At 52.3% G+C, this 22,242-nt stretch overlaps 4 protein-coding genes and 1 long non-coding RNA gene across 11 annotated transcripts in view; 3 read left to right on the top strand and 2 right to left on the bottom strand.

The window, feature by feature from the left end:
- On the top strand, window positions 1–3,115 carry Ypel3 (yippee like 3). 2 transcript variants are annotated; one of them, XM_015491247.2, is made up of 4 exons: window positions 1–806; window positions 910–953; window positions 1,165–1,273; window positions 2,631–3,115. In XM_015491247.2, the coding sequence occupies exons 1-4, from the start codon at window positions 576–578 to the stop codon at window positions 2,718–2,720; spliced, it is 474 nt and encodes a 157-aa protein (XP_015346733.1). In that variant the 5' UTR covers window positions 1–575; the 3' UTR covers window positions 2,721–3,115. The 2 variants fall into 2 exon arrangements, with proteins under 2 accessions (XP_015346733.1, XP_048645712.1); XM_048789755.1 differs by lacking the exon at window positions 910–953 and having other exon boundaries at window positions 733–806.
- An 88-nt stretch (window positions 3,116–3,203) lies between these two features.
- On the top strand, window positions 3,204–8,328 carry Tbx6 (T-box transcription factor 6). 3 transcript variants are annotated; one of them, XM_015491249.2, is made up of 8 exons: window positions 3,204–3,533; window positions 4,388–4,622; window positions 5,509–5,776; window positions 5,883–6,029; window positions 6,106–6,176; window positions 7,298–7,371; window positions 7,452–7,635; window positions 7,720–8,328. In XM_015491249.2, exons 1-8 carry the CDS (start codon window positions 3,335–3,337, stop codon window positions 7,931–7,933), a joined length of 1,392 nt encoding a protein of 463 aa, XP_015346735.2. In that variant the 5' UTR covers window positions 3,204–3,334; the 3' UTR covers window positions 7,934–8,328. The 3 variants fall into 3 exon arrangements, with proteins under 3 accessions (XP_015346735.2, XP_015346734.1, XP_015346736.1); XM_015491248.2 differs by having other exon boundaries at window positions 3,455–3,648; XM_015491250.2 differs by lacking the exon at window positions 3,204–3,533 and adding an exon at window positions 4,091–4,305.
- A 371-nt stretch (window positions 8,329–8,699) lies between these two features.
- Ppp4c (protein phosphatase 4 catalytic subunit) lies at window positions 8,700–16,912 on the bottom strand. Its single transcript, XM_015491254.2, has 9 exons — window positions 16,757–16,912; window positions 16,382–16,546; window positions 12,076–12,127; window positions 11,488–11,538; window positions 11,178–11,279; window positions 10,445–10,618; window positions 10,227–10,353; window positions 9,224–9,413; window positions 8,700–9,139 (listed from the first exon to the last, which is right to left on the bottom strand). Exons 2-9 carry the CDS (start codon window positions 16,477–16,479, stop codon window positions 9,010–9,012), a joined length of 924 nt encoding a protein of 307 aa, XP_015346740.1. The 5' UTR covers window positions 16,480–16,546; window positions 16,757–16,912; the 3' UTR covers window positions 8,700–9,009.
- A 37-nt stretch (window positions 16,913–16,949) lies between these two features.
- On the top strand, window positions 16,950–20,368 carry LOC125612362. The gene is made up of 2 exons (XR_007342718.1): window positions 16,950–17,192; window positions 20,176–20,368. It is a non-coding gene; the product is annotated as an uncharacterized LOC125612362 (long non-coding RNA).
- Aldoa (aldolase, fructose-bisphosphate A) overlaps window positions 18,872–22,242 on the bottom strand; it is a 5,001-nt gene continuing 1,630 nt past the window's right edge. For 3 of the 4 annotated variants that reach the window (XM_015491253.2, XM_015491251.1, XM_015491252.2), the window contains exons 2-9: window positions 21,587–21,719; window positions 21,286–21,497; window positions 20,582–20,636; window positions 20,326–20,486; window positions 19,902–19,985; window positions 19,621–19,795; window positions 19,258–19,457; window positions 18,872–19,163 (exon numbers count right to left, since the gene is read on the bottom strand). In XM_015491253.2, coding sequence (XP_015346739.1) covers window positions 19,068–19,163; window positions 19,258–19,457; window positions 19,621–19,795; window positions 19,902–19,985; window positions 20,326–20,486; window positions 20,582–20,636; window positions 21,286–21,497; window positions 21,587–21,698 — 1,095 coding nt within the window. In that variant the 5' untranslated portion in view covers window positions 21,699–21,719 and the 3' untranslated portion in view covers window positions 18,872–19,067. Of the gene's footprint in view, window positions 19,164–19,257; window positions 19,458–19,620; window positions 19,796–19,901; window positions 19,986–20,325; window positions 20,487–20,581; window positions 20,637–21,285; window positions 21,498–21,586; window positions 21,720–21,922; window positions 22,101–22,242 lie in introns of all 4 variants that reach the window. The other variant, XM_048789748.1, reaches the window with a different exon arrangement.

Raw genomic sequence — 22,242 nt, forward strand, 5'->3', positions numbered from 1 at the left:
CCCCGCCCCGCCAGCGAGGACTGCCCCTTTCCCCCGGCGCCCGCCCCCCACCCCCCGCGCCCCAGGTGAGCCCCGGGGTCTCAGGTAAGGCTCCGCGATACAGGTAAGATTCCTTCGGTGGAGATGAGGTCTCAGCGCCCCCAGGTGAGAGCCCCTCCGCTATTAGGTAACCCTCCACCTTCAGCAGGGCCTCCTGCCTCCTCCAGGTGAGGGACCTTCTCTCCAGGTGAACTCCCTGGACCCCAGAGTAGCCCCACCCGCAGTCCAAATGAAGTCTTAAGGATCTGCCAGTTCCTAACTCCCTGTGCTCCCCCCTGATCTGGGACTGACAGTCCATCCACGCTAAAGCCCCTTCCTCCAGCTTCAACTGCCAGGTCAACAGGGGTGAAGCTGGAAGCAGGTGGGTGACTCACCTTGAGCTCCTCCTAGCCTCAGTTTCCCTGCTGATGCAACCTGAGCCTCCTCACTGAGTCAAAACTGAAACGACTCTGGTCCCTGGCGAGGCTGCTGGCTCTGGGGAAAGAAGAGAGCAGCCAAGTGTGACAGAGAGTCCCCATGGCTCTGGGCGTGCCTGCATGTGTGTGGCCTGGGTCCTGACAGCCCACCTATTCCCTCCCTGGCAGGCACTGGGCTCCCTCTGCTCCCCGTGGGCCGCTCCCCGCGTGGGGCCACTGCCCCTGGCCCCCGCCATGGTGCGGATTTCAAAGCCCAAGACGTTTCAGGCCTACTTGGATGATTGTCACCGGAGGTATAGCTGTGCCCACTGCCGCGCTCACCTGGCCAACCACGACGACCTCATCTCCAAGGTAACCAGGCTACAATTGAGGCTGGAATGGGAGGCTAGATGGGCTGTCTGGCAGCTCCCCACCAGTAACCCTGACCCTCTCCTCTCCCCTTCCCACCCTTTAGTCCTTCCAGGGCAGTCAGGGGCGTGCCTACCTCTTCAATTCTGTGTGAGTATCTGGCCCCCTCCTTTCTTTTTCCTGACCTCTGTTGTGACCTATGACCCCTGGTATCATGCTGAGACTCCCAGAGTCCCCTGGGTCAGGCAGGATACCGTGATCACCCCTCTCTTGGATTATAAGGACAGATGCAGTGGATACAAGCTGGAGGAGGGCTCTGCCATGGTGGGACACTTCCTGAAACTGCCCCATGTCCCTGCAGGGTGAATGTGGGCTGCGGGCCAGCCGAGGAGCGGGTGCTGCTGACAGGCCTCCATGCTGTCGCTGACATCCACTGCGAGAACTGCAAGACCACTTTGGGCTGGAAATATGTGAGTCAGTTATTTTTGACCCCATGGTAACCTTTGACCTGACCTCACATCACCTGTTTCTCACAAGTAGTCAACTGGCAACTTTTCAGAGTGCATAGGCCCTCAGAGAGAAGCCAAACTGTCTTTTCAGCCCCTGACCATGTTTTCTTCTTTTGCATCCTACAGGCACTTGTAGAATTTTTCTCATAATCCACCCCTTCCTTCAAAGGCATCAGCATCTCTGTTTTAGAGATGAGGAAATAAGACGAGTTACCATTTATTCAATGCTTATATACTGTGCACTTTTATGTGCCTGGCATATATTTCCCAGAGATGTTAGGTAATTTGCCCAAGACATAAAACTGATCAGAATAGGAATCAGAATCCTATTCGGTTCTTTTTTGTTCTTTCTTCTTAACTCCAAATCCTTGCCCACTGGCTTATATTATCATTCAGAAGATCAAAGAAGTTGCTCAAGACCCCAGAGCAACATGGAACTTGGGTCCACAGGCCTTCTCTTCCATTGCCACATTGCCATTGCTGCTGTCCAGGATCTGATTTCACTACCCTGAGTCTCATTTCCTTATCTGACATTGGAGGATAAAGCCACCACCTGGCACCCAAGATTGTAACAGGGATCAGATTAAACGTAGCAAAGGAAGATGCTCTTGGGAATCTGTAAGGTACTGAATTGGGCAGGCATTGCTTGGAGTTCCTCTGTGAAGTGGGTACCCCAGATAAAACAGACAGTCTGACCTGAGTTCAGCTCTTGTCCCTGCCACACATTTGCTGTGTGTCTCTAGACAAGTGGCTTGGCTTCTCTGGACCTCTGAAAAATAAAGAGGTAGCCTAGGCTAAAGATTAAAAACTCAAGTTTTTGAGGCCAAGCAGATAATGTGGATTTGCAAAAGGAATAACAGAGAGGAAGAGCGGGCTAGGATAAATGGGAGTAAGCGTGTGTGCCTATAGTATATTAAAGTTTGGGGGATTTTGTTTGTTTGTTTGTTTTAAGGCACAGGGATCAAGCCTCTCACATTCTAAAGTTATTTTCATGAAATTCTGTTATCCAAATAAAACCATGTGTAGGCTGAAATGGCCCTCAAGCCACCAGTTTGCTTGAGGACTATGAAATCTTTTAAATATTTCCATGTCTTCTCTGTTGAGACTGTCAGTGTGTAAAAAGTACCCATGATTCAGAGTTCTGTCTACTCCTTATTAGTGAAGAACAGCCCAGCCCTGCTGTTTACCAGCTCTGTGTCTGTGGGCAGGTAGCTTGGCTTCTTTGGGACAGTTTCCTCATAGTAAAATTAGGCCAGTCAGATCCATTCCCCAGCCCTGGGTCAACGGTAAAGCTCTTGCTTCCCGCCCCCTTTTTCAGGAGCAAGCCTTTGAGAGCAGCCAGAAGTACAAAGAGGGGAAGTACATCATTGAACTCAACCACATGATCAAAGACAACGGCTGGGACTGAACCCCGCTCCTGACGCATGTGGCTCCAGCCTGGCCTGGCCGCCAGGGGGCGCCACTGGCTTCCCTCCACCTGAAGGGAGCTCTGGACCTTCAGGGCCCCGCAGAGGAAGAATCCAGCTCCTGTACATATATTTTATTGCATGCACTGTGACCTTGGGGGGATATCAGAAGGGGGGACGACACCCCCGCATTTCCCTGCGATCTGGCTGGCTTGGATCTCGTTTTTAACCCCTTCCAGTCCCGCCTGCCCCATAGATATGGCCTGTGTGCTGCTCTCTTGGCCCCAGTACACCGTCTGCCCTGTGAACTTCTCCCACCGAGCCCCTCTTACCCCACGCACGTCTGTTCCCCTCGTTCTGTAGCGTTTGTATATAATAAAACAATGAAGTGGCGACAGCCCCAGGCTCACGTGGAATCCGGGAGGGGGAAACTGGAATAAAGACTCCTGCCCCTATAGACCTGTTCCGTTCCGGACCCCCACGGGGTATGGTTTAGGCATGGCCTTCCAAGCTAGTCTCCACTACCTGTGGGATCATTGAGCCCACACTGGCCCTAGGCCTTGACCTCGAGTGATCTACGTCTTCTTGCGCTAGTGCTTGGCCGCCGCCTAGAGGCATGTCTCCTGGGAGGATGCCAAGCTGCCCGCTTCACCGCCCCCCTCGTCCAGCCTACAACTCCCAGAGGCCCCAGCGCAGTCTACTTATCTCCTTCACGCGCGCCTTCGCACAGAGTCTGCTGGGAAGTGTAGTTCCGAGTGTGCCGAGGTTGGACCTTATGGGCAACCCTGCGCTACAAGTCGAGACTGTAGAGCTGCGTGCGTCCCTCAACTTTTGAGACTTGGTGAAGGGTAGAGGTTTTTCAGAATGGGAACCAGGAAGGAATGGGTTCAGTCCTCTGCTGCGGACTCGTCGAGGTCTCCAGTGTCCCATGTAATTATTAGCTCAGGCCGCTTCCCTCCAACCCGGCACTTTCCCTCCAGTTACGCTCCTTTCCTCCAAGCCTAGTTCTCCCAAGTAAGGGCGTGGAGATTACTAGCAAGAAAATCTGGGACGCCAGGGTCTGCCTCAGGACTAGGCTAGGTCCCAGGGTCCAGGCCCCGCCCCCCGTAGCTTGTCCCTAGCCGGGGCTCCCCCCGTGGGAACGGGGACCAGCTGTCCGGAAGCGCCAAACTGCGTCCCTGTCCGAGCCCTGGGGATCAATCAGGCCGAGGAGTTAATTATGTAATGAGGGGGCAGGGGGTCGGGGCTAATGAAGCCGCCCATGGGGGAGGGGAAGGGGAAGGTACAGGTATCCGGCCCCCTCTTGGACCCCTTCGAGGCCCCAGGGGTTTCCACTCCAGCCCACCTCCAGGGCCTCAAAGAGGGGAGGGGCTGTGATCCCAGGTTTGGAAGGGGCTGAGCTGTGAGCTATAAAGGGGGCATCTCTCAGCACTATAGGCAGCGTGACCTGAAGCCAGAGGGACTACAACATGTACCATCCACGAGAGTTGTACCCCTCCTTGGGGACCGGCTACCGTCTGGGGCCCCCCCAACCCGGTGGGGACTCCAGCTTCCCTCCCGCCCTGGCAGAGGGCTACCGCTACCCTGGTGAGCGGTGGGACCTGCTGCTAGTTAGGGGTTTTGGCGGCTGTGACCCTAGGCCGGTTTCTCATTCTCCCCACATCTCCAGATCTGGATACCCCTAAACTGGATTGCTTCCTGTCCGGGATTGAGGCTGGTCCCCGCACCCTAGCTGCAGCCCCACCTCTGCCCCTACTGCCCCCTACCCTGGGTACTGAGCCAGCCCCACCAGCTGCAGAAGCCCTTCATTCCCTCCCTGGGGTCAGCCTGAGCCTGGAGAACCAGGAGCTGTGGAAGGAGTTCAACGCTGTGGGGACAGAGATGATCATCACCAAAGCCGGCAGGTGAGGGCTAGCCGAATCAATTTCTTCTGGGGTCTCTTGGAAAAGATAGATCCTGGACACCAGACTGGGTTTGGGAGTTTCTTCAGGGCTAGAGTTCAGCCCAAGTTCAGAATTTGACTATGGCCTGGGGCATGAGTGAATATGGATGGAATCAGGACTATGGCAAGTGTCAAGGGTCAATTTTGGAGTCTGTGGTTGGGTTTGGGGGCCAATCTATTAAGGGTCACAGATCAGTCTGAACCAAGGTCAGGAAGTCTGACTGGTTTATAGGTTAGTGTGTGGCCTAGATCAGGAGTGGGTCTGTGGCTGGAATTAGGATTTAGACTGTCTGGGATCAAGCTGGTGGCCAGTCTCAGGGAAACCTGGATCAGCTCCATGTTTAATTTGAATAGGAATGAATATGTGACTAGGACTGGGCTGACCTCTGAGGCTCAAGTGATCAGTGTGTGGCCTGTGCAAGATCTTTATCTGGACAGGAGCTCAGGCCCTAGCATGGTAAATCCTCTCCTCTCTGAAGGTAGGGTCTTATTTTTTCTGAAGCAACTTAACAACTGTAGGGGCTGGTGATAGAGATCAGATAAGGAAACCAAGGTGGGGAGCATGAGACTCCTGGCATTATTTCAGGGAGAAAAGTTAGCCACAACTCCTCCAGCAAGTAGGCTCTGCTTCTAAACTGCTTTGTGATCCTGGTCAGATTACCTATTTGTTTCTCCATCTGTAAAATGGAGTCAGTCTTCCAACTCTGTGATTCTGCCTTTGGGTTCTAATTCCACCTCCCTTGATGTTTCTCTGCCAGAACTGACTACCTGATGTTCCCTTACTGGTGCTAGGCCGGCCTCTGGCCAGTAGGTAGCTCCAGGCCTCTCCCTTCTCTTGCCTTGTGCAGGCGCATGTTTCCTGCTTGCCGAGTGTCAGTCACTGGCCTGGACCCTGAGGCCCGCTACCTGTTTCTTCTGGATGTGGTTCCAGTGGATGGGGCTCGCTACCGCTGGCAGGGCCGGCGCTGGGAGCCCAGCGGCAAGGCAGAGCCCCGCCTGCCTGATCGTGTCTATATTCACCCTGATTCTCCTGCCACTGGTGCCCACTGGATGCGGCAGCCTGTGTCCTTCCATCGTGTCAAGCTCACCAACAGCACATTGGACCCCCATGGCCACGTGAGGCCCAAGCTGGAACTCCAGGATAGGGGTTAGGGGTGGTGCTAGGTAGAGGCTAAGGCTGGGGCCCCCAAACAAGGAATCACTCCCGTTTCTTCCCTTCCAGCTGATCTTGCACTCCATGCACAAGTATCAGCCCCGCATACACCTTGTGCGGGCCGCCCAGCTTTGCAGCCAGCACTGGGGGGGCGTGGCCTCTTTTCGCTTCCCTGAGACCACGTTCATCTCTGTGACAGCCTACCAGAACCCACGGGTGAGTGACTCTGCTTGAGAGGGTAACAGCACCCTGCCCAGGCTGCAGGAGCTTTGACCTGGATTTGTGCCCCCAGATCACACAACTCAAGATTGCAGCCAATCCCTTTGCCAAAGGCTTCCGAGAGAATGGCAGAAACTGCAAGAGGTGAGCATTGTCCATTCGCTGATCCGTTCAACAATATTTATTAATTGCTCACTAATGTGCCCAGTACTGTGTCAGATGTCAGGAATGCAATGGTAAATAAAAACATTTATTCACTCATTGAGTCAACGAATATGCTTATTTAGCACCTGCTGCATGCCAGCCACTGTTCTAGGCATGGGGGACACATAAGTAAACAAAGCAAATCAAAGCCCGTGTCCTCATGATGCTGATAATGCTAATGAGTAAGTAAACAAAATAAATAAAATATAAGTTAGCATTACGTTCTAAAGAGAAATATATCAGGGAAGGGATAGGAAGGCTGGGGTGAGGAGGTGGATAAATGGCCTAGGAAGGCCTCCCCAAGGAAAGAACATTTAAGAAAAGACCTGAAGGAAGTAGAGGAAGCCATGTGGTAAGTGGGAAGAAGCATGCTTGGGAGTGGGAGCTGTGTGTGCAAGGGTCCTGAGGCAGGACATACCTACCATGTGAGTGGAGTGGAGTCGGTGAAAAGGCGAGTCAGGGAGGTGATGGGAAGCTAGGTTAGGCTCCGTAGCAAGGACTTGGGCATCTGAGTACAGCCTCCTCCAGGTGGACCCCTACCCTCAAGGAGCTTACCCTCTGTCAGAAGAGATAGACACGACCCACAGGATCATTCTATCAAATGTAAAAGTGTGACTGTGATAAACAGCATGAGGAAGGGTCTGTGGCACTGTGGGAGGACAGGGAGGTCTTTCTTGAGGAAGTTTTGCTTTACCTAAGACAAAAGGGATGAGTTCAGTAGGCGAAGAGGGGGTAGGAGATGGCAGCTGATGGAGATTGGGGCAGAGGGAAATGGGCTGGGGTCAGGCCATGCCTTAGATTTGCAGCTTGGGAGAATTTCCACTGATTCTAAAAACAGTAGGGCACTGAAAGTTCAAGTGGGGAATAAATCCCAGTTCTGCTTTCTAATCCCTTAATTCTCTGGCCTTTAGTTTCTTCATCTGTAAAATGGGTATAATAATGGCACCTGCCTGATAGGGTCCCTGGGAGGGTGAAATGCCTGGCACCTGGTAAGTACTAATAGTGCCATCATCATCATTACTATCATCATCATCATCATCATCATCACCACTGTTCCCCAGGGAGCGGGATGCCCGTGTGAAGAGGAAACTTCGAGGCCCAGAGCCAGTAGCCACAGAGGCCTATGGGAGTGGAGGTGAGTTGTCCTAATAGTGATGGGGCCAGGCCTATGACACTGATCCTCCCTGGCCCAACCTGCCCCTTCTTTCTCCCCAGATACACCAGGGGGTCCCTGTGACTCCACCCTGGGTGGGGACGTGCGTGAGTCAGATCCAGAGCAGTCCTCAGCTCCCCAGGAAGCTGTTCCTGCCCCAGCTCCTCCATGTGGTGGCCCCAGTGCTGAGGCCTATCTCCTGCACCCCGCAGCTTTCCATGGGGCTCCCAATCACCTACCAACCAGGTGAGTGGGACAAGGACACAGGGTTGGAATGCTCCTTCCAGGTGTCCCTTCTCTCCTGTTCTGACAGCTGTCTTTCTACTTCAGGAACCCTACCTTCCCTGAGGCTCCAGACTCTGGGCGCCCAGCCCCCTACTCAGCTGCATTTTTGGAGCTGCAGCCTGGGCCCGGGGGCTCAGGGTACCCAGCAGCTCCACCCGGAGCATCCTTTGCTCCACACTTCCTTCAAGGGGGCCCCTTCCCCTTGCCATACCCAGGCCCTGGGGGATACCTGGATGTGGGTTCCAAACCAATGTACTGAGCCGTCACAGGGCCCCTTTGCCTCATCTTCCATCACAATCTCCAGTTCCCTTCCCCCAGCACTGAAGCCCCCTCATTCCACTGTCCCCATCCCCCACACCAAATGGCTGCCTTGGGCCTGTCCCCCACCCCACTTCACACCTTGATTTCACTCCCACCCCCTCTGGCTTCAAAGCCCAAGCCAGGCTGCTGGGAGTCCAGCTGGGGCCAGCTTCCCCTTCCAGGCTCTCACCTCCGTGTGAATGGAAGGAGGCTCTCTGCCTGGCCAAATGGGGACAGCCCAGCATCTCCACCTCCTGTGGCCCCACTTGCCACCACTGTAAGCCACACCAGTCTGTTCTCAGGACCAGAGTATTTTTGTTAATAAAACTCAAAAAGACATCAGTGCTCAGGAAACATTGGGCTTGTGGTGTTGGCCCTGGGCAGGGCTGGGCCAATGAAGGCTTTGTGGGGTAACCCAGGCAGATCCAGAACTGCCTGTTTCCAGCTCTATGACCTTGTGTTCACGAATCAACCTGCTCTGGGCCACTTTCCTCTTTAGGAAAATGGAGGAAATCTGAATTTCCTAACACTAGCTGTTTTGAGAATTTACCCGGCATGGAGGAGGCCTCTGGGAGTGGTCACTGGAGGCTCTGGGCAAGTGGACTGACCGGAGAGCTGCCTTCCTGGCAGGATTAGGGCCAAGGAGCGAAGGTCCTGATGCCCACCCAGGTCCCAGGCCATCATCTCTGCTCACCCCCAATCAAAACTGACATAAACCCAACAACCATTTTTCTTCTTTTATTAGAATTTTTTTTTCTTTTTTTTCTCAAAACTTTTATCTAAAAACAAACAAAAAAAAGGAAAAAAGAAAAAAAAATTACTGGAAACTTCATGGTTCAAGTGGGGAGAAAGGAGAGGAGGAGCATGGAGCTAAGGCTCCAAACCTCTCCAGAGAAAGTCCTCACCCTTGAAACGCCCTCTTGGGGGAAGAGCAGAGCTGGGGACAGCCCCTCCTTGCCCAGCCTCCGACTGGGGGGAGGGCAGAGTCACAGTGGTCCAAGGGCCAGAAAAGTTGGAGGGGGCAGGGCCGAAGGGTCACAGGAAGTAGTCGGCCACCGGCTTCTTGGAGGGGATGCCCCGTGTCTCCTGGGGAGCAGCCTCAAAGATGATGAAATCTTTCTGGAGATGCTCATCCAGCTCCAAGATGGCTGCCACATTGCCACAGCTGGAAATAGGGGGCAGCAGAGTTAGGAACGGGTCAGCCTAGGTTCCCCATCACCACCCTGACCTCCCCGTCCCACCAGCTCACCGGTAGCAGTAGTTGGGTGCTGACCACACAGTGAGCACAGTCTCATTGAAGTGCCACTTGTAACCTTCCATCACTAGTTGGTGGGCACGGCAGATCATATCAATGTCATTGGCTGCGTTGAACTGGGCCACCACGTCACTGCCAAACAGGTAGCCGGCTCCACGGGGGCTCACGCCCCAGCCTGTTGTGTCTGAGGCAAATAAGGTAGAGATGGGGAGAGGAGGTCCTCAAGGCTTCTCTGGTTGCCCACTGCCCCTTAAAGGTGAATATCCTGTCACCTTTCTCCAATCAACCAGAGTCCCGGGCAGCAAGATTCCCCTGGAATATATATGTTCCAGGGGATTCTGGGGGAGAGGACTGCAAATGTTGGAGCGGATGAGCTGGAGAAAGAATGCTGGGGTCTGGTTCCACCTCCTAATCACAGTGACCATTCAATGGACTGTCCAAACAGGTGTGCATGCAAGTGAGAGGAGGTGCTCGTGAGAGCCACCAGCAGTATCAGCGCGAATAAGCACTGTTGTGGCCCAGGAGGAGTGAAAGGTCACCCTAGACCTGGCAGGGCAGTCTGAATGGCAGTGACAAAGGGGAGGCTGGGCCCTCGGCTGGTACTCAAGAGTCCTGACTGTAACTCTCAGCTCTACTCCACAGCAGCAGGGACTCCCACAACGCGAGGGGTCCTTGGGGAGCTTTCATTCCGAGGTCTGACCTATGAAGAAGCTGCTGTCAGGTCCTGAAGCCCCTTGCCATGCAGGGAGCCAATGATTTTGTCCTAAACAGTCTTCTGACCATGACCCCCTCTATGGGATCCAGCATACCCCCTTGCTCCCCATGGAGGGTCCAGCCAGCCTACAGGTGGAGGACAGAAGGCAGTGTGGACCAGCCCTGCCCTGCTCCTCCCTAGACCCTTCCCGTCTAGCCTGTCCCGTCAAGGTCCTTGCTTTAACCAGTCTCAACTAATGAAGGTACCGCCAGACTGGCCCTGCCCCACCTGCCCACCCCTCACCTTCAGGGTCAGACCAGAGGAGGTCACACATGGGTCCATCATGTGGCACTTCCTGCTTTCGATCAATTGTCCGGATCTGGTCCAGAGTCTGGATGGAGGGGGAGAGGCCCCCGTGCACACAGAAGATCTAGAGGGAAGAGCGAGACCAGGAGGGAGGAGGCACAGATCCAGAGTCTCCCCCATCACTCCCGCCCCAAGGAGTCCCGTGGCCAGCCTACCTTGCCATCAATGATGGCTGACAGGCTGAGGTAGTCAAAGATCTCAGTGCAGTAGCGCCACACAGTCACCGAACCATATTTGCGTAGGCACTCATCATAGAAGCCATAGACCTGCGTGATCTGCCGGCTCTCATGGTTGCCCCGGATCAGGGTGATGCGGTCAGGATAGCGAACCTAGGGGTGGCCACCAAACCAGGGCTGGGATCCAAGCTCTGTTTCTCCACATGTCTGACAGCCTCACTCTGTGTTCATAACCTTTGTCCTGGCCTAGACTCATGTCATTTCTTGCATAAATCATACAGTGTCATCTGCCTCACGGGTCCCTAGCTCCTCTTTCAGAAGAAGTAAACAGACCCCTCCCCCCTTCAGTTACAAACCCAATGGCTACTCTTCTACCCGCCAGACCCGGGTCCTCCGTGATGCTCAAGGCTCTCTGGCCCCTCCATCTCTCTCCACCAATGGACACTGTATCCAGCCATCCTCAGTGACTGCCACCTTCTCAACAAAGCCAGCCTCTCTTTTCTCTCCCAGTGCTGCCCCATTAGCCTCATTGTCCAAGGCTGAGGCAGGTGGCCCTGAGTCAAGGCAACAGCCCACCAAACAGAATCAGTCCAGAGCCAGCAGCACAGCTCCAAAGTGGAAAAATGGAAGGGAAAAAATGACGGTGGCCAGGATACAGAAAGGCTGGCCTGGGATGGCCCAGGCATGGGCTCTAGAAGCCAGGGGCTCCCACCTTAAGTGCCAGGAGTAGAAGGAAGGTTTCAACACTGTAGAAGCCACGGTCCACAAAGTCCCCCATAAAGAGGTAGTTGGTCTCAGGGACATCGCCACCCACCTGTGGGGAGGAAGAAGGTTCTGCTTGGTCTTTTGGACCACTGCAGCGGCCCATGCTCCTATCCAGCTGAGGCCCTTCTTTCACAAAAGGTCCATCCAACTAGAAGCTTCCTGCTCCCCTTCATGCCACCAAAGGAAGGACTTCCCTGTCAATAAGTGGGGCCTCCAGTCACTCCCAGCTCACAAGCCCCAGTTTCCCCTACACTCACTCTGAATAGCTCCTTGAGGTCATAGAATTGTCCATGGATGTCGCCGCACACCTGAAAAGTATGAAGGTGGGTTGGCACTCACGCAGCGGTCAGAAGGATGGCCCCTCTGTTCCCAAAACACCCCATGCTTTCAAGAGACTCATGGCTCTTGAGGCTGCCACAACTCCAGGCTGGACATCTACTATCTGCCCAGAGTCAGCCTGCTGTAGTGTCACCCGCCATCCCACCCTGAGTGCCAACTGCCCCACTGGCAGGGGCCAGAACTGTTTTTTTTTTTTTTTCCCCAATGCTACTGACTGCTCCTGGAGGACTTGGCCCCTCCCTCCCTCCAAGTACCCAGAATATGACTACAGATGCAGAGCCACAGAAATCAGACCAGAGTCACTCACCAAACTGGACTACCCCCTGCCCTAGCCAAGAGCATCCCAAACAAATCAAAATTCCCAAAACATGCATTTCTTAGAGTGGGGCACCCATGAAGAAAGGAGAGGAGACAGACACCAGGCTCCCTGGGACCCCAGGAATGAGGGGTGGACTTATGGTGTTTCAAAAGATCAAGCCAGGGCTTCAGGGACAGAGTATACTCACGGTGACTGGGGAGTCCACCCTCTGCACATTGCTCTCCTCTACCAAGATCTCTCTGGAGACAGGAGAAGACCAGGGTCACCACAGCCAGGACAGCCCAGCCCAATTCCTGACCTTTTTTGGGGGGGAGGGGAGGACATGAGGTGGTCCTTGAACCGCCAGGGGGCAGGAGTGAAGTGTTCAATTTCCCTAGGATCAGCTGACCATGGCCCTCCACTGTTCAACCCCTTCCAAAGCTCCCAGCTGCCAACAGGACAAAGTCCCAGCTCTCATCCCAGTATCCAAGCCCTTCCATGCAGACTGTGACTTCCAGCCTTGACTCCCCTGCTACTCCCTCTCAGGTATCCAGTACTTACTCCTGGGAGACAGAGCCCCTTGTTCCTTTAGAGCTTTCCCTAACTGTCCCATAACTGAAGTCTGATATCAGTCTACCAGTCCCAAGACCCTTCTCCCAGACTGTCCAAAGACAAGGGTGGTATCCCCGGCAGGTCAACCATCAGATGTACCTTCAAAGGGAGGATGCACTGTTCCTACATTTTCAACATTTATTTCAATGTTGTCCATGGATGTCCCCGCACACCTGAGAAGGTGTGGACTTTATTTCTGGAAATGCAGTCTACTTCCACTTGAGTGAGGATGACATAAATCACTTTGGCAGATAGGTGCCAAGCTTAAGTAGCACCTATATTTCCAAATTTTGCTCCTGATAAGAGCAGCATTGAACATTGGGGCTCACACCACAGGCCACAACTGTTTATAAGGAGCTATGCAGAGATGCCCCCCATCAGTCACCCTCAAAGGCAAGAACAGATGTTTCACAGAGAGGATGTATAAGCTGAAACATGGGAGGCTGCTGGGTGGGTGGCAGAAGCAAAGGTGGGATTTGAACCAGAGAAGCCTGGCTCCAGGCCTTTTTTTTTTTTCGTGGGAAGGGTTAAAGGAGGGGGCTTGACTCTTTTTATGGAGCTATTCTGATGGGGGGTGGCCCCAGGCTGCTCCTCCTCCACCCCACTGTTTCTGCTAGTCTCTTCCCACTAAGGGAGTTCCCCAGGTACAGGGAATGGGAGGATTCACATCTGTCCCTCAGGGGACTCTCTGAGCACAAGGCAGGTATGCCTTAGCTTTCTCGAACTTTTTTATTATCCAAATAATATCAGGGGCACTGACGGTGGTCCAGGAGGCCAGAAGAGCAAATGGGTTCTCCCACCTGTACTGAATCTTGGGATGAATATCCTTCCATAGCAACTGTTTATAATGACCCTTCCAAGAGACTGGGTGAGGGGGTTCTTTTCATTCTCATCTAATGGATAAACAAAGCAAGGCTTAAAGTGGCAGAGTCGAGGCCACAAAGCTGGAGAGTGGCTGAACTGGAACTCGGGAGCTCAATCTCGTGAGAATTTATGCCAGCCTCTTCAACTAAACCCAAGACACACCTGAAACCCAGCAAGGTCAAATGCAGGAGTCTTCCTCTCTGCAAAACCATAACTCAGGGGCAGCACAGCACTGGTGCACTCAAGGAACAAGAACCAGGTTCTCTGACACCAGCTATCACTTGCAGCACATCACTAGCCCTACAGTGACTCACAACTGTTCCCCATTATTTCCACAACTTACAAACCTTCTGTAAGTTCCTAATAATGTGCTAGGCCCTGTTCCTGGATAGGCAGAATCTCATTCAGGCCTCACAATGACTCAAAAAAACTTATATAGGTAAAGTGACTTGACCAGGGTCACACTGCTGAGATTCACACCGAAGAGTGCCCAATACAAAAACTTTTCAGTTCAAACTACTGCAGGCCTCTGTGGTTCCATGGGTTTAATTTTTTCTATGTACCCTCTCAGTAAGCTGAAGCGTTTGAAACTACTGGCTTCAGCCAGTCTCTGACGGGTCCCCAGGCCATGGCCAAGTGCTAAAATTGGTCCCCATTCTGACTAAGCCTAAGATAACAGAGGCCACCTCAAACCTCAACCTAGTACCTTCTAGCTACATTTCAGTCTCAATTAAGCAGGGTCCTCCCACCCCTCAGTCCTCCAGAGCTCCCTGCTGCCTATCATACCCCATATCGAAATGTCTCTGCCTGGCTATCAATGACCATGGAGCATAGTCAAGGACCTGGGCTCAAAACTCATTTCCTCTTGAACTTGCTAACTTACTGTGTGACAAAGTGTAAGACTAGATATCTACACTAAGGTTCAATTTGATCTTCTATAAAATAGAGTAAATGCTTCCTCCTGTCCTGCATATTCCATAGGGCTGTTGGAATGGAGACTGCACACATAAATTTGCTTATTCTGAAAACTCCAGCATGCTATCCCAGCATTAGCTATAATCATTACCACACTGATCCAAGTCCTGTGGGGAAGATAAAATTTATGGGGAAAAAAAAGAACAATATCAGGTTTAAGTTCCTAAAAATGCCAATCAGAATCGAGGGAAAGAGAACTGAAAACATCCTAGAGCTGGTTTGGTCAGGGAGATTTTCTTGTCTCTTTTTTCTTTTCCTTTTGAGATGGGATCTCACTTTGTTGCCACGCTGGCCTTGAACTCCTGGGCCCAAGCAATCCTCTGCCTCAGTCTCCCGAGTAGCTGGGATTATAGGTGTGCACTCCTGCACCCAGCAAGCAGATTTTCTTGAGCTGTCAAAAGAGTAAAGCTCCATACAGGCATTTTAAAAGGGGCCTAGTCTGTTTATCAATCCCACACAGGTCCTGTCTGACTGCTAAGAGTCTGTCTTGAGTGGAGAAGAGCCAACCAAATAATATCAGGGGCACAAATTTAGAACCCAGCTCTGTTACTTCCTCACTAGGTGATATCAGTCAAGTCACTAGACCTATAATTGTGCCTTTCTGTTCTTATGTAAAATGGAGCAAATTAGATTCCAACCTTATAGGTTTGTTGGATGGGAGGATGATGGGGGACCAGGTTACTAGTGGATCAATAATTACCTGTTCAATAAACAGGTAATTCTCCAGCTCTTCTATAATTCTCCAGCTTGGAAGTCACAAACAGTTCGCTAAAGGAAGCAGGAAAACCGTCTCCTCAATTGCTGCCCACATATCTTTAGTCCTCTGCTCCTCTCATCCTACTTGGAATGCCTTTTCTTACTGGCTCTGCCCCTATCAGATAACCAAAATTATCTTTATCCTTTGTACCCATCTTCTCTTAGAAGCCTTTACTGATAGTTTCAGCCCATATGATTCTTGCCTTTTCAAATAGCAATAATACCACCTAGTGTTTGTCAAGCCATTTACACTAGACCAAAAATTTACCTCAAGCACCAGTTCACTGAATGTAGCTTCACAACCATCTTACTAAGCATGATCATCTCCACTTTACAAATAAAGAAACTTGCCCTTGTGGATGCACTGATGCATGCATGTAATCCCAGCAGCTTGGGAGGCTGAGGCAGGAGAATCACAAATTCAAAGCCAGCCTCAGCAACTTAGCAAGGTCCTAAGCAACTCAGTGAGATTGTCTCAAAATAAAAAAATAAAAAAGGGGCTGGGGATGTGGCTCAGTGGCTAACTGCACCTTGGTTCAATCTCTGGTACGAAAAAAAACAAAAAAAACAAAACAAACTTTTTTTTCCTTGAGGCACCAGATCACCAACATTTGTAAGAGGCAGAGTTCAGATTCAAACCTAGAGTCACCGCATTCCAAAACCTGGACCCTTAATCACTACATCATTCTACTTCCCATAGAACTCTTAAGTGGGTGTCCATCTAGATCATGCTTAATTCTACTCTGGCTTATTTACCTCCTAGATTAAGCATGAGACTGATCCAACTCCACCTTACTGCATATGGCCTGAAAAATGTCAGGACACAAAATAGCTTCAGACTCCATTCCACACTTCCTGGAAACTTTGAACATCAAAGTCTTCACTTGTAAAACGGGGACAAAACCACCTCTTTTAAAGGGTTGTTGTTGGGATTAAGATCATTTCATAAGTCAATGCCTTTAACTTCTGTTCTTGCAAACACTCCTTTTACACCTCTTTGTATTCTTTTCCTGAGCTCAGCCCCTTCAAGAAGCTGCTTCTGTTTGCCCCAATGTTGTTTCCCTGAGTTTTCTAAGTACTTTCTGTAACTCTCCTTTATTCCACTCAAAGCATAAAATCTAATATTTTCAAGTCTTTACCCACATCTACCTTCCCCTGGCAGACTAGGTAGTTCCCGGAGGAAAGCGGACCTACTCTACTCCTCTCGGAAAAGCTTCCAACATGGGACAAGCCCAAAGTTCTGAGCTGGGTCTGCCCCAGGCCGGAACCCCTGGGTGGCAGCTTGGCTTCACTTTTCTGGGGCTCACCTGGCCTTAGCACACAGGGCCTTGACTTCGCTCTCCTTGATGAGCTCGCAGCGCCGTAGCTGCTCGATCTGCCGGTCCAGGTCGCTGATCTCCGCCATGGCCCACCCCCCCCCGGCGCGGGTCAGAGTTGGGGCCACCGCCCCCTCCGCACCGCACAGGGGTCTCCTGGGAAAGAAGACCAGCCCGCGGATGAGAGTGTCCGTGCGGGGCACGGGGGGGCGACTAAATTCTGGGGCTGGCCCCCCCGCCTCCCCTCACATCAGCCCCGGGATCCCCAGCGTCCCACCGCTCAGGCCGCACCCCCCCCACTAACTCCCGTCGAACCCCGCGGTCCCGCGCTAAGGACGGTGGCCTAGAGGGGCTTCAGACTATTACCGCCGCTGCGACTCCGGCTCAGACTCTCGGACTCGCTTGCTTCCCTCCTTCCCTCTGCTTTGGGCCGCCGCCACCGCCGCTTCTACTTCCGGCCCCGCCGCGGAAGCAAAGAGAGGCCAGTTCCGGCGCGCGCCGGATGTGGCGTCATACACACGCCTCCCCTCTCCCTTGCCGCGCCCTGATCGCCACCCCTGAAGGCGGAGAATGGGAGCGCTGAAGGAAGTGGGCGGCAGCGGATGTGGACTGGGCACCTGGGCGCTGCGAGGTGTTAGAGACGCAGACCAACCCCCTACCATTACAGTAAGAAAACCAAGATGAAGCTGGGCTCTCGCTAGGCTGAATCACTTCATATTACAAATTTTTGTTTACCCATTTCATCGTGCCTCCCCTTCTACAATCCTGGGGGCTGTTCGCTATTGCAGCTCCAGTGCTTAGGGTAAGTCTTGGCCCAGTAGACATTTATAAATATTCAGTGAAGGAAGAAATCCCAACCCAAGTCTCTTCCCACTGCCCCAGAGAAATCTTTGTCAGAGAGGAGCTCCAAAGTTTGGGGCAGAAAGGATCGCGCCCTTCCTGCTCTAAGCCTGTGCCTCAGTCAGCGTCACGACGTCCCTATTCCAAAATCAACCCCTGACACCATTCTATTGCCTGAACATTTTATTCCTTTTTTAAGAGGAGGAAACTGATTCAGAGAAGTTAAGTCTTAACTTGGTTGTGGTTGCAGAGCTAAAAATTCGGAATTCAGAAAAGCTGTGTTCTCAGTTCTAGGTTTTTTTTTTTTTCCTCTCCTTTTTTTCCTTAACTGCTTCTGGAACTCACATTGTTATAAAGATTAAAAAGACCAGCACTCTCCAAACTGGCATTAAAACTCCTCTGCTTCCCTAGTCTTTTGCTGCAGGAAGAGGTAACTATTGATCTTTAAACAGTCTTTCCAGTCCCCTTGCCTTTATACATCATGCTGTCCTTAGTGTCATCTTCTACTGACCTTGTTTTCACTTGCTTTACTTCAGATTTTGTTTTCCTGAGTTGAATGAGGCCAAGAAGAGAAATGACCCAAAGTTTTGAAGAGTTATAGAGATGGTTTTGGTTTTTTTGGCGGGGGGGGGGACGACAGGGAGTACTGAGGATCAGACCCAGGGACATACACGTTAGGCAAGTGCTTTCCCACTGGGTAACACTTCCAGCCCAGGTTTGGTTTGGTTTTGGATAAGCAGACAGAAGGGAGGGACTAAGTTTTTAAATTCCTAGAAGGTGGTAGATATCCAGTCAGTGCTACGTAGATCACTGTCGGAATTTTGTAGGATCAGGGAGATCAGAAAGGTCAAGACTTTTTTCTTGAGGGAAGCTTGGAATGGAAAGGATCTGCGCCAGAAAAGGGTGGGAGTGAGGAGGTTGCAAGAAATATGTGAAGTGGCAGGACTACTCAGTTCCGTAGTTATGGCTAAGATCTGCAGCAGCTAGGAACTGGTCTAGTTTCTGCTACACCCAAGCCTGGGTAATAGGACAGGATTCACAGCATGGCCTAGGGCTGAATGTGGGGCCCTCATTATGGCTTCTTGGAATGCAGCAGCTCAGTTCTTAACCTGGAACCTGAGCTCTGTAGTTCATTTTGTGTGTATTTGCACCAAGGCGCGGGTATGTGGGAGATTCCAGGTTTTTCAAGGCATTCTGTGGTCCAGAGAGGCTTAAGAAGCTATTTCTAAACCCATCTCCTATTAAAATGAGGAAATAGAGCTCGATAGCATTGATTAGGAGATGGACATTAGATGTGTCCAACAATGCATCAAGATAAGCATAAATTGGGAATCTCAGCACCCATTTTCATAGTGGTGGCTACTTTAGTCATGGGGTCTTCTGTACCCTTGAGTCCAAGACTGTAGCCTTATAAGATTTAAGTGGTGACACCTGTAGCCCCCAACTCTGAACCTTATCATATACTGCTAGTTAGACAGGATGGAGCCTAGAAGAAAATTTGACAAGCTCTCAGCCTTTCTCAAAGCCCTGAGTAAGTAAAAAACAGAGGAAAGCCCTACCCCACCCCTTCTACCCTTTTCCTGCTCAGCCACCTCCCCTGGCCCACCCTGCCTTAGATGCCACAAGACACGGACAACAGACTCCCCCTTAAATAGTTGTTTATTGGCAGTGGGCTGGAAGGGGCGATGGAGTTAGCGCACACAAACACCACACACCAAAGTCACGAGGGAGGCAAGAGTGATGGGAAAGAGCCTGGAGCCCCATGTGGCCCCCTCCTGAAGAGTGTGTGTGAGCAGGGGCCTGGAGTGTTGAGGGGGCAGCCTGAGAATGCCTCAGCTTAGTAGGCATGGTTAGAGACGAAGAGGGACTCGCTGGCTGCAGCCCCGGCCTGACCACTTGGGGTGTACTTTCCTTGACAGGCGAGGCTGTTGGCCTAAGAGGGGAGAGGAGCCAGTGTGAGAAGGTCTCTTCTCAGAGTCCCTCCCATCCACCCAGATACACCCTGCCACCATCTGCCCCTGCCTTACCAGGGCTCGCTTGATGTACTCCTCCTGGGCGGTCTTCATGTTCTCCTTCTTCCCACCCCAGGCCTTCAGAGCAGAGGCCTGCAAGGCTCGGCCATAGGAGAAGGTCAGAGCCCATGGCTTCAGCAGGGGACACTTGTTGATGGCATTGAGATTGATAGATGCCTCCTCCTCACTCTGTCCTCCAGACAGAAAGGTGATTCCTGTAGAACAAGGGCCAAAATAGGGGTGGGGCTTTAGCCAGAGACCCAGGAAACAGGAAGAAGCCCTTAGACACTGCCCTGGAAAGCAGACCAGTTGGGCTCCAGGGTTGTAGGCACAGTTCATCTACCTCCGGGAGGCCAAGACAAGGGAGGTAGGCCTCACCAGGGACGGCAGGGGGCACTGTGCGACGTAGTGCTGTGACAGTTGCCATGGCAATCTCTTCATGGGAGTACTTCTGGGTGCAGGCATGGCCTGGGGTGACCATGTTGGGCTTCAGCAAGGTGCCTTCCAGGTAAATGTGGTGGTCACTCAGAGCCTTGTAGACAGCAGCCAGAACCTAGAGGAGGGCAAAGTCAAAGTGGACGGGTAGGGTGTGAGCCCAAGGTTTGGGCTCAGCTGCCCATTCCACCACACCATCCCGGCAGAACAGACAGGCAACCTACCTTCTCAGTTACATACTGACAGCGCTTTAAGTCATGGTCCCCATCAGGAAGGATCTCAGGTTCCACAATGGGCACAATGCCATTCTGTCAGGGGAGGGACAGAGTAGCCACAAGGCCTTATCACCTAGAACCCCACCCATAGGTCCTCACAGCCATTGGCCAGGATCTTATCTTGATGATAGGAATGCATGGCATCAAAGCCCTCAGTGGATTACTGCTGACAGGCATCTCAGATCCACCCAGGCAATCCCTATTCTGCCCCTCTGCCCTACAGCATGTCCTCCCAGGGACCAGCCTCATGTTCAGTGCGTAATGGGAACAGCAGCTTTGGGGGAGGTAGGTATCCTGGCAGATGGGGGGCAAGCTAGCCCATACTGGGACCAAATGAGGTGGGAGGTGGCCTTTTGGGGACCTGCAGTCCCACCTGCTGGCAGATGCTGGCATAACGGGCCAGAACATTGGCATTTTCCATGATGGCAAGAGATGAGGGGGTGTGTTCCCCAATCTTCAGCACACAGCGCCACTTGGCAAAGTCAGCTCCATCCTTCTTATACTGGGCACAGCGCTCAGACAGCCCATCCAGCCCTGAAGAGAAAACGAAGGAGTCAGAGCATGGTGGGGGAGGGAGGGATGCATCTCCACTCGCTGGCTGGCAGGGAAAAGATCCAAACAGTTCTCACCTTGGGTGGTGGTCTCGCCGTTGGTTCCCGCCAGGGGCACCACACCCTTGTCTACCTGTTGGGGTGGATGAGGGTAATGATATCTAGTATCTTTTCCTCCTCCCTCAACCCCAACCTCACTTAATCTCTCACCGACCTCTCCAAGCTTGCCCATATTTTTACTTAGTTATAGTACCCAGACCTGTGAGGTGTGATACATTGGAATATTATTCCACAAGAATATTAACTGGATTGGGTGTCAGGACACCTGGGCTCTACCACTCACTAATGCCGAGCAAATGATTTTACCTCCCTGAACTTCTGGCTTTTCACCTGTAAGTGGGAAAATGCCTTGCTCTTAGAATTATAAGGATTAAGAATGCCAGGGCTGGGGTTGTGGCTCAGCGGTAGAGCACTCGCCTAGCACATGCGAGGCCCTGGGTTCGATTCTCAGCACCACATAAAAATAAACAGTACAACTAAAAAAAAAAAAAAATTAAAAAAAACTCCACCTGCGGCTGTAGTATCTGCCTAGCATGCAGGAAACTATGGGTTTGATCCCCAGCACCACACAAACAAGTCTGAGTACACCATAAAGTCTGTAACCAAGGCTCCACCCTAGTCTTTAGACCCCCAACTCAGTATTCATCTCCTGCCCTATTAATCTGGATTCCTTTCCCTCACATTAATATCCAAACTTAAATCCTGAGGCCCTGCTCCCTCACCTTGATGCCCACGACACCACCCTTGGATTTGATGACTTGGGGGAAGGAACGCCCATCATCCGCCTTCTGGTAGAGTGTCTCATGGAAGAGGATGACACCCCCAATGCAGGGATTCACACGGTCATCAGCAGTCAGCAGCAGCTGGCGGTAGAAGCGCCGATTCTCCTCGGTGTTCTCAGTGCCAATGGACTGCAGCCGCTTGGCAATGCTTCCTGGAAGGGAGCATCACATGGGAGAATAAAGAGATTGACCTGTCACTTCCAACCCTGGGCCTCCTCCCATTCTTGGGCCAGCACCGTACCAGTGGACTCATCTGCTGCCAGGATGCCCTTGCCCGGAGCCACAATGCGGCGAGCTATCTCAGACAGCTCCTTCTTCTGCTCTGGGGTCAGTGCTGGGTATTGGTAGGGCATGGTGCTGGTGGTAGCAGGTTCCTGGGTAAAGGAGACAGATGGTGGTAGAGTAGTTAGCTGGGACTTCTCCTGGTCGCCCAGTGAACCAGGCCCCTTTCTTGGAAGTCAGGGGAATTGATCCCTACCCTCCCCTGCCCCACACCCTGGCAGGTCCTGGGGCACTTCCTGTCCCCAACTCTCCCCTACACCCGACTTCCCTATACTAGGCCTGCCTCCTCCTGTACCTTTCCTAACTCTGTCTGTTGCTGGGTTTGCTCCTGAGTTTGTTGCTGGGTGTTTCCCAGCTGAGAGTGGGGTTGCCCACTGGCAACTGGGGGAAAGGAAAAAGCCATAGCCAGGGACAGGCGGGTCATGTTGAAGCCGGACCCTTCTGGCTTGCGCCTTGCCATGGGGTCACCTTGCCTAGAAACAAAACCGAACCGAAGTATTTTAGAATTTAAAGGTCATGAGTAGGGCAGAGGGCCCCAAATCTCATGTGAAAGGTCCCAGAGAAGGTAAAGATCTGTGCATCCAGCCACACCACAACGGGGGGGGGGGGGGGGGG

The sequence above is a fragment of the Marmota marmota genome, unplaced genomic scaffold, assembly GCF_001458135.2.
Source record: "Marmota marmota marmota unplaced genomic scaffold, marMar, whole genome shotgun sequence".
In the NCBI taxonomy this organism is placed as follows: Eukaryota; Metazoa; Chordata; class Mammalia; order Rodentia; family Sciuridae; genus Marmota; species Marmota marmota.